This window comes from Triticum aestivum, chromosome 6B, assembly GCF_018294505.1.
Source record: "Triticum aestivum cultivar Chinese Spring chromosome 6B, IWGSC CS RefSeq v2.1, whole genome shotgun sequence".
Classification (NCBI taxonomy): domain Eukaryota; kingdom Viridiplantae; phylum Streptophyta; class Magnoliopsida; order Poales; family Poaceae; genus Triticum; species Triticum aestivum.
Genome location: NC_057810.1, coordinates 730,436,413 through 730,446,300, shown reverse-complemented (window position 1 = coordinate 730,446,300; position 9,888 = coordinate 730,436,413). Strand labels below are relative to the sequence as shown.

At 45.1% G+C, this 9,888-nt stretch overlaps 2 protein-coding genes across 3 annotated transcripts; one reads left to right on the top strand and one right to left on the bottom strand.

The window, feature by feature from the left end:
* Window positions 1-1,040: 1,040 nt before the first annotated feature.
* On the top strand, window positions 1,041-3,249 carry LOC123135287 (BTB/POZ and MATH domain-containing protein 2). Of its 2 annotated transcripts, XM_044554340.1 has the most exons (3): window positions 1,041-1,193; window positions 1,273-2,485; window positions 3,022-3,249. In XM_044554340.1, the coding sequence occupies exon 2, from the start codon at window positions 1,280-1,282 to the stop codon at window positions 2,468-2,470; it is 1,191 nt and encodes a 396-aa protein (XP_044410275.1). In that variant the 5' UTR covers window positions 1,041-1,193; window positions 1,273-1,279; the 3' UTR covers window positions 2,471-2,485; window positions 3,022-3,249. The 2 variants fall into 2 exon arrangements, with proteins under 2 accessions (XP_044410275.1, XP_044410274.1); XM_044554339.1 differs by lacking the exon at window positions 3,022-3,249 and having other exon boundaries at window positions 1,273-2,793.
* Window positions 3,250-4,816: 1,567 nt separating this feature from the next.
* Window positions 4,817-6,011, bottom strand: LOC123139837 (probable serine/threonine-protein kinase PBL7). Its single transcript, XM_044559536.1, has one exon. It carries the CDS (start codon window positions 5,981-5,983, stop codon window positions 4,817-4,819), a length of 1,167 nt encoding a protein of 388 aa, XP_044415471.1. The 5' UTR covers window positions 5,984-6,011.
* Window positions 6,012-9,888: the final 3,877 nt, after the last annotated feature.

Sequence of the window (9,888 nt, the reverse complement as noted above, 5' to 3'; positions counted from 1 at the left end):
AGGGTGATTTGCGAAGTTGTTGTTTCTGACGGAGATATGCGCACGGCGATGACGTGATCTACATTAACAATTACCCATGAAAAAACGCACCCACAGCGCGACGCCACGCGTGGACCGGCCCAGTAACGCCCACTTGCCTCAGGGCGGGACGGGGCGACGCGACTTGGGTTTAGTCCCACCTTGATGCGGCAGGAGCGCCTTGACAGGCTTAAATTGCCGGTTCCTCTGCCTGTCATAATCATAGGTCTTCATTGTACTCTTTTGTTTAGGATATGGACTGCTACCATGAATATTCGCTCGTTTAGAACTGGGAAAGTTCATATTCTTCAAAACGAGGGCATTGATGACTATTGTATTTAAAAAATATATATTAAATTATTGGTCTTGGGACGTATTTTTTGTCATCGTAGCTACCCTTAGGACAGCCAGCCCATTGCACGAAAAAAAAAATCACACTGAAGGAATATCTAATGACCAGGAACATTCAACACACAAAATTGAATGGTAAAAAATATTGAAGATGTTAAAGGCCTCGAAAGTGCGAAAATACAAAGGTGAACTTGGTTCCATGCGCACCCACATGAACAGTAAATTCAAAAAAAACATTATAAATTTGTTAAAAAAAATCTGAAATCTTGGGATATCAAACTTGACCCACCATTATACTCATGTATAAAGTTTCGTAAAGTATTGACACATGATATCCTTAGTGAAGAAAATACAATTGAGACCATACTATTCATCAAATAGTTTTTTAGTATAGCTTCAATTTTGCCTAGATTTTGATGGATGACATTTTTTCATGAAACTCCATACGCCGGTATACCGGTTGACTACATGTGTTATAAAAATGTTCAGATTTTTTAATTTTTCTTTTTTGAACTCTACTATTCGTAAGAGGCGTGCGTGGAACCATGTTCACCAATCTGCATCCCTGAACAGTGGTTCAATTTTACTGTCGTAAATATCAGGCTCAACTAAAAAATTGATACCAGGCTTGGCCCAAAAACAAACAATTTTGCAGCCCGTGTACAATGAGGGCCTCAAAGCCCAAAACATGGTAACCCTAATAGCTGCTCTAGGCACGCACAGACGAGGCGCCGCCGCCGCAAATCTCCGGGAGGATCGACGACGGCGCAACCCCTCGTAGTTTCCAGCTTCCAGGGAGAAGCCAAGCGCCGGTGCAAGCCCAGGTTTGGCCCTCAGCTCATCCATCCATCCCAACTCTGAAATCTTGGAGCGTCAATGGCGACTGAGCAGGTAGATTCGCAGGTAGGTCATGTCGTCGTTCGCCGGCGTATCTGTCCTGGCCGACGGCGAGCTGTGCCCCGCCACCGCGTCGACCGTCGGCACCAGCGCGGTCTGCGGGTACCACCTGCTGCTGGTCCACGACTACCCGCGCACCAAGCAAGAGGCGCCCACCGGCGACAGCATCAGCTCCCGTCCTTTCATGGTGGGAGGCCATTGTTGGATCATCAACTACTACCCCAACGGTGAAGACTCGGACTGTGCCGACTTCATTTCTCTCGAGCTTTCCTGTCTCCAAGACGATGCCAACAAGAAGCAGCAGCATGTGGTGGAAGCCAAGGTCGTTTTCAGTTTCATAGACCAGGTTGAGATGCAGAATCCAGTCTACATTGCTCAAGCTGAAACATACAGCTTCAATGGGTTTTCTCGGGCCAGACGCAAGTTCATGACAAGACAAGCCCTTGAACAATCATCACTGCATCTAAAGGACGATTCTTTCACCATCCGCTGCGACATCATGGTCTCCTCCTCCTGCAACCCCAAGGACGACGATGCCACCAAGGCGCTCCTGCCTCACATGTGCCAGCACTTTGAACATCTCCTTCAAACCGAGGTGGGCGCTGATGTGAGATTTGAGGTCGGCGGCGAGACGATGGCTGCACACCGGTGTGTGCTCGCAGCCCGATCCAGGGTCTTCATGTCACAACTCTTTGGCCCCATGAAGGAGGGCACCACTAAGGCCGCTGTCATACGGATCAAAGACATGGAAGCAAGCGTGTTCAGGGCCTTGCTTAACTTCATCTACACGGACACGTTCCCTGCTATGGAGGATGATGATAGCATGGAGGAGGACGAAACGTCACAAATTACGGAGCAAGGACAAGAAAAGGAGACCACATTATCAGAGGCACGCATGTGGCTGCAATGGCTGCAAAACTTGTTGGTAGCGGCTGACAGATATGATGTCCAACGCCTCAAGTGCATCTGTGAAAGTGAGTTGTCTGAGCACATATGTGTGAGCTCGGTCATGTCCACTCTTGCTCTAGCCGAGAAGCACCACTGCCATGGATTGAAAGAGGCGTGCTTCAAGTTTATCCAAGTCCAGTCCCCCTCATGCCTGCAAACATTAATGGCATCTAATGGCTGGGATCATGTCTTTGACACCTATCCCTCGGTTTTAAAGGAGCTCATTGCCAAGCTTGCTTCCAACCACCGGAACTAACACTTTCTGTATGCAGTAAGTACATGTAACTTGGTTAGATCTCAAGTGACGGCCTTATGCATATGTGGGATCCTCTAGAGAGATTGTAGTCTGCGTGTCTTGCTTTTGTCTTGTCATCTACTCCCTCCGTAAACTAATATAAGAGCGTTTAGATCACTATTTTAGTGATCTAAACACTCTTATATTAATTTACAGAGGGAGTACTGTATAATTTGCGTATTTGCTGGGCAAACTGTCTGTTGATGGAGTGGTTGGTCTGTAAATTCTTTTAGGTGTAAGCGCAAATTGATCTGGCATTGCAGCAGTATGGAAGTTCCCCTATCTAATTGTTGTATCCTCATATATTATTTCTCTGTTTATTAGGTGTGTCGAACACAAGATGTTTCTTTTGTGCCTTCCCTATTATGAAAACAAAACCTTATTCTAGCTAGCTACTCTAAAGAAGAAGAATGTTGATGTTTCTAGAAAGTCATCTTATGATCCTTCCTGGAATTAAGGGAACGAACCTGGATAACAAAACAGCTGACCAAGAATTGTGGTTACCATGACAGTGATACTGTGAACTCTTGGTCCAGTACCTAGGAGCCTGCTGTTCTCCTGGGCCGGGCGCCCTCCATCGCAGAGGAAGGTTAGAGCTTGAAGATTCTGCAAATTTCAGTGTTGTTGTAGCTGCGCCCTGTACCAGGTTTATGAACACATATTTCCTTGCTGTGTATTATTGATTAATTCCAGTATATGAACAAATGCGAGTCAAAACCTAGCCTGGGTATTAATTAATTCCAGATTTTTAAACATTAATGTTAGCCTCTTTACAGAAAGCAGAGGATATGATTCATCACCTTACCCTATCTGCTTGCATGTTCTGGAACACTCACTATGGAGGTACAGACATATAGTACACAATAATATCTCAGTTTCTGTGTGTCTTTCGCTACATACCCACCCATTTATTTTGACTGATAATTGCTACCCGGCCATGTTCATTCTTGTTCTGCCCCAGTTGAAAGCCAGTGTCCATATTACTCTGCAGATTACCACTTGTGAGGATATCTCCCAGTTTGAAAGCCAGTGTCAATATTACTCTGCAGATTACCTCGGTTGATGTTGGGGGCTGAAGGATAATTTGGTGTAGGAAAAATTAACAAGATGAACAAATGTCTTGTTGCTTCATTGATAAACTAATCAAACCTGTTGAAGCATGAGGCAACTGTTGGGGAACTCCAGCATTCCACCTCTGTGCCCATATAATCCAACATTCCTGAGCGACAAGTTTGTTAAAAAATAAAGCTTTTCTTATCATTGGTGTGTGATTCCTTTAGTTAAATTTAGCAGAACGATAATCTGCAGAGTGCTGAAATAAGTAACTAGTAGTGTAACAAAAAAGTGAATGACATTTTGAGCTCGAGTGGTTGCAAATACTACTACAATTAAAGCCGTGAAGAGAAGACAAGAGAAGAAAAGAGAGTAAAGTAAATGACAACAGTTTAGGGTTTCTTGGCTACGAAAAAAGTTGAATTACAAGGCCTTCTATCTGCCTAGATCTATGTGTAGGGAGCTCCTTCGGCAGGCAGCTTACTCTGCCCGGCCAGGAGACACGGGAACAGACGGACGACATTTATATACATCCGTATGTGATCCATAGTGAAATCTCTACAAAAACTTATATTTAGGAACGGAGGGAGTACATATATAACCTGTTCAGGAAAATTTTCATAACAATATACTTTCATACGTGGCATATACAAAAAAAATACATACATGAAAATGGGCCCTTTTTTTTTGTTGTTGTTGGGCCAGGATTTTATTTTTTCTTGTACAGCTTGCAAACAATAATATTTTTGAACAAAATTGTACAGATCCGTCGCGAATATGTATAAGTCTTAACATAATTTTTTTATTTTTTTAACTTGGAAATATCTTTTTTTTTGTTTTGAATCATTTGAAATAGAGTCTACCAATGTACCCGTCCACCAAAACTTCGCACTCTTTCATGACATGATTGTGATGCGTTTCATGAAACATGGAAATCATATAGGAGGCCAAAATGGTGTTTTTGATCAGATTCGTGCATTGACATTCGGGGCGATGATTGACAAAAAAGTTCTCTAATTTTATGTACTCCCTCCAAGCCATATTAATCGTCGTTGCTTTAGTACAAAATTGTGCAACTTTGTACTAAACCAGCTACAACTAGTATCTTCTGGAAGAATTTTTGTAACATTATTCATTAATTAGATTTGGCATAAACATACCTTCATATTATTATCACACACACACACACACACACACACACACACACACATATATATATATATATATATACTTCTACAGGAAGAAGATTGAATTTCATATTTGGCACGATTTGGCACGATGATGGGCTGCATCGGCGCCGGCGCCGGCGGGGGCGGCTTGCCAAGGCTGCGAGGCGACGTGGTCGATGGCCCGGGTGACGTCTGACATGGTGGGCCGGAGGTTGGGCCTGTCGTGGAGGCAGAGCGAGGCGACGACGGCCAGCTGGTAGAGCGCGCGCCGAGGGAATCGCCCGCGCAGCGCCGGGTCGGCCAGCCGGCCGTACATCTTGCGCACGTCGGCGAGGTAGGGCCTGGCCCAGTCAAGGAGCCGCCTCTCGTCGCCGGCGTCGGCGTCGGCGTCGAAGGCCCTGCGGCCCGTGATGAGCTCCAGGAGCACCACGCCGAAGCTGTAGACGTCGGACTTGACGGTGAGGCGGCCGGTGAGCGCGTAGTCGGGCGCGCAGTAGCCCAAGGTGCCCATCACGCGCGTGGACACGTGGGTGTCGTCGCCGGAGGGCCCCATCCGGGCCAGCCCCAGGTCGGACAGCTTGGCGCTGAAGTCGTCCGCCAGGAGGATGTTGGACGGCTTCAGGTCGCGGTAGATCACCGGCGGCGACACCGCCTCGTGCAGGTACCGCAGCGCCCTCGCCGCGCCGTGCGCGATCTTCACCCGCGTGTCCCACTCCAGCGCCGGCCGGTCACCATCGCCTGAGAGCGGGAGGAAGAGGTGGGCGTCGAGGCTGCCGCGGGGGAGGAGCTCGTAGACGAGCAGCCGCTCCTGGGCCTGCGCGCAGTAGCCGACCAGGGACACCAGGTTGGGGTGCCGCAGCGTCATCAGCATCGCGCACTCCACCACGAACTCGTGGCTCCCCTGCGCGCCGCCGCGGCACAGCTGCTTCACGGCCACCGCCGTCATTGCGCCGCCGGCATCGTCGTCGTCGCCGTCCAGGCGGAGGTGGCACCTGTACACCCTGCCGAAGCCGCCCTGGCCCAGCAGGTTGGACGCGGAGAAGCCGTCCGTGGCCGCGGAGAGCTGCTCCAGCGTGAACTTGCGCGCGGCGCGGCCGGCCACGCTGCCGCTGCCGTCGCCGCGGCGGCGCAGGCTCATGGAGGTCTCCGCGGCTTGGCTGGAGGGGCTGGACGGGCCGGCCGCATCGCCGGTGCAGGGGACGCAGGGGAGGCTCGGTAGGCGATGGCCGGCCCAGGAGAAGAGGCGCGGCATGGCGGAGGCCGAGAGAGCTAGCCGTGCGGTGCGTCTCCAATGGCAGGAGGAGAACGAGCCCGAGGCTGCCCGGCTAAAAAACGGGAGGCCGACACTTTCTTTGAGCTCCAATATTTAACCACGTTTTGGTTGTCAACTCTTTAACCTCGATTGTGTTAAATTCAGTCAAATTTTAACAAATCTTGTTGAACTCGTTGAAATGTTTTCATATTATGCCGCCCAAGATATATGCGGCTAGTTGTATCATACCGCTCTTAATTGACAAGTGCGGTTAGTTGCCACATCATTGTGACATGTGGATCCCCACTAAAGTATAAAATGTAATGTCTTTATTTTAATAGAGTAAAAAACTATCACATAATCACAACCAAGGGGGTACAAATATGCTACTCCCTTTGATTCATATTAATTGACGCTGCGTTAGTACAAAGTAAGTACTCCCTCCGTTCCCAAATATTTGTCTTTCTAGCCATCTCAAATGGACTACAACATACGGATGTATGTAGACATGTTTTAAAGTGTAGATTCATTCATTTTGCTCCGTATGTAGTCATTTGTTGAAATCTCTAGAAAGACAATTATTTAGGAACGGAGGGAGTACAACTTTGTACTTTGTACTAGACCAACATCAATTAACATGGATTGGAAGGAGTAATATAATTTTAAAATATGGTAAAAACCATCCAATGAACACAACTAAAGGTTAAAAAACCTCTTGCCTTTTGCTAGATGGGCTCTAGGTAGCCCCCTCTTTTTTTTTCTCACAAAACTCATTTTCATGTGGCAAAATATTTTGAAAAAGTGTGCATATACAAATACATGTGTACTATGCATATTTTCGAAATAATATATTTCATATTGTCAAAATGGTTTTCTGTTTATTTTTTGGACATAAATTTTATTATGTTTTGTACCTTACAGATTACCATACTATTTAATGAACATTTATGGATATGTGGTGAACTCGTGTATGTTTTCACAGAATAAATTTGATTTCCTTTTAAGTTTAAAGTGTGTTTTTTGAGTTTTTCAAAATACCAGGCTTCTTGGAGCCTGGGAGCCAAACTTAAAATTGCAGTATGCTCAGTTACCTCAACGAAAAGAAGAGAGGATTAACTATTACAAGTGTAGCAAAACATCTCATGCATGGGTGAAAAATTAATATTTTTGCTAATTTTTCATCAAGTGATTCTCTATTAGCGTCCTATCGATTTTTCATTCGTTTGAACGGGGGTTGGCGTGATTCTCGGCACGTGCTCGACTTGGCATTCTGGTTATGCCCGTCTGCTCATTGGACATGAGGTTTTTCTTCCAAAAGCCGACCCGATTTGAGGGGTCGGATCGGCGGTCGTCGTGGGGCGACACGGAGCTGATGTTTCCCTTTTCCCCGCTCAATTATTTTTCTTGGTTTTGTTTTGGATTTTTAACATGCGTGGAGGCAGATTGTCGGCAGCTACCCCTCCGCTCCCCCTCTCTCCTCCTGCATGCCCAGCCAAAAGAAAACATCCTCTTATGACTGTTCATTCGATTCCCCCTATAGTTATATGCACTGCGCCCACGTAATGATTTAGTTTCGCCTCCCACCATGCAGAGGATTTTGGTAGGTGGTCCTTTTTGTTCGTGTGTTTTAGTATCATAAATACTTCTAGCTCTACAAGGCTCCAAGTATTGTATAATCTCCTAGATCTATAAGGCTATGGTACTTTTGTTTGCCGGTCTTTATGCTTGCATAATTCATCATTGTATGAGTCTTGATATAGTTTAGCTATCTATCAATTTTGAGACTCCCGTTTTTTATTTTAGTATTCTCTAATTCTATGAGAGAGAATGCAATAAGCATAGAAAGCAAATAGGCTATCATATCACTATTGAGATTCTCATTTTTATTTCTTAATGTTCTCTTTCTTTGAAGCTACAATCATTTGACTCTGCACCTATTTTGAGCTACATTATTGATGGTATTTCTTGGATCGGTGAAGGTAATGTTGCTGTGTATTGTTTCCATTGTTGTGACATCATCGATTTGCTAACTAGGTCTCTCCAGTCATTAGTCAATTTATACTCCCTTAGTGTTTTCCTTTTTCATTAATCTTCACTTTCTTCTTTTCTGTTGTGCTATTATACTTTAGTTTTCATAGTTCCTCTTTGTTCACTCTTCAGCCAAAGTTATGTTTTACAAGTTTGTGATGTATTTGTTTCTTCATTGTTCTCATTTTCAACCTTTCTTTCTCCTCACTGTTCATTCATTGGTTTTCATTTTAAATTGATTCATGTTGCTATTAATTACTTTTTTGTTTCCATATCTTCATAGTCAATTTTTTTTATTCTAGTGTTGTCAATCAATAGCCTTCACCTAATTTGCCTTGTCATTCGACATTTATCTATTAATGTCTTTGACGGCGCCATAGACCAGGGGTGCTCACCGCAGGGTGCCCGGTGGGGGCCTGTCTGTAGGCCCACGAGGCCCATCACATATCCAACAATAGGAGGGAGCCCAGAGTAAGGGGGGGGGGGGCGACTTCCCTTGCCCATCTTAATTCCTAAGTTGGTGGTGGTGGCGACCTAGCTAGATCAAATCTCCCCTTGTAAAACCCCAACCTCCACCATGTATATAAGGGGAGGCTAGGGGGCTCTCAGTTCCATCTACTACTACATCTCTCTGTAATCCCTTGCTCAAGGTATGCCCACCATGAATGACAAACACAAGCAAGATGTAGGGTATTACTCCACCATGGAGGCTCGAACCTGGGTAAATTACCTGTGCGACCTCCATCTGTGACTTCCAGCTACGCTACAAGGGATCTGGCGGTTTTCTGCATCATCAATCTTCTTTGTCATCCAAAGTTGTTTTTATGTGCATTTCTATTGTCAACCAATTACTGGTTTTGGTTAATTATTAGTCCATGTTTTGTATCAAGCCACTGCGAATGAAGCCATGGGTACAACATTTTTTTGCGTTGTTTAATCAGAGCTGAAATAGGGTGGTTCTCCGGGATAATAAAAATTGTCATGATGCCCTTCTACTTCCTTATTTCCCAGTTTCTGTCCATGAAGCATTATTGATGTAGGAGTAGGACCAAGTCCTGGATGTTGCCTAATCTTCACAAAAGGAACACAAGAGGAAACACAAAAGAACAAGGTTCACCACACAAGTTTACTCAAATCGCACACAAGGAGAGATACACCTCAAGATCCAACATCAGGTTAGTTAATTTTTTTTTTGTTCATTTTCATCAGAATGGTATAAAACTGCACTTTTGGGTTTTGCAAGTTATTGGGCCCGCGTGCAGGTAGTTTTCAGATTGGGTAGCACCTTGGGTCGACTGACGCGAGGGCATGGATTAGTCACTTTCCGCACCATATGATTACATGTCATAATCGTTGGATCATGCCCCTTACGTCATCCCTTCATAATCGTTGGAGTCGGCTGGCGAATTCTTATGTGGCATGGGCCAGAAAATCGGGTATCTCAAATATGATGAATTTGATCAATACTTCTCAGCAGGCATCTATAGGGAAGTGTTCCCCACAACATAATCGGGATAGACCTCTTAACTCACTAGTGGACGTGGGTTGATTGGATCAGCATACACTTCACTAGATCCATAATGTAATATATGAAGCAAAGAACAAATAGCCGAGATAACATGCGAAAGCTATATCTCACTTCACACGAGATGTAAGCTGCTCACGCCTGATAGGAATAGCTCCTCGCCAAGAAACTGGGCCGACCCATTTCCTCTTTTTTTTTTTTTTGCTTAGCTGGCTCATGACGTGCGAACGCTTCGCTGGTTCGTGATCGTTTCTTTTGTTTCTACTTTTTGGTTTAATTTTTTGCCGGGTTTCTCTGTTTTTTTGTTTTTTTCTTTGTTTTTCGCTGGTTTCCTTCGTTTCTTTACCGTTTT

Coding starts and splice junctions, on each gene's coding strand:
- LOC123135287 (XM_044554340.1), top strand. CDS start 1,280: ATGTCGTCGTTCGCCGGCGTATCTGTCCTGGCCGACGGCGAGCTGTGC.
- LOC123139837 (XM_044559536.1), bottom strand. CDS start 5,983: ATGCCGCGCCTCTTCTCCTGGGCCGGCCATCGCCTACCGAGCCTCCCC.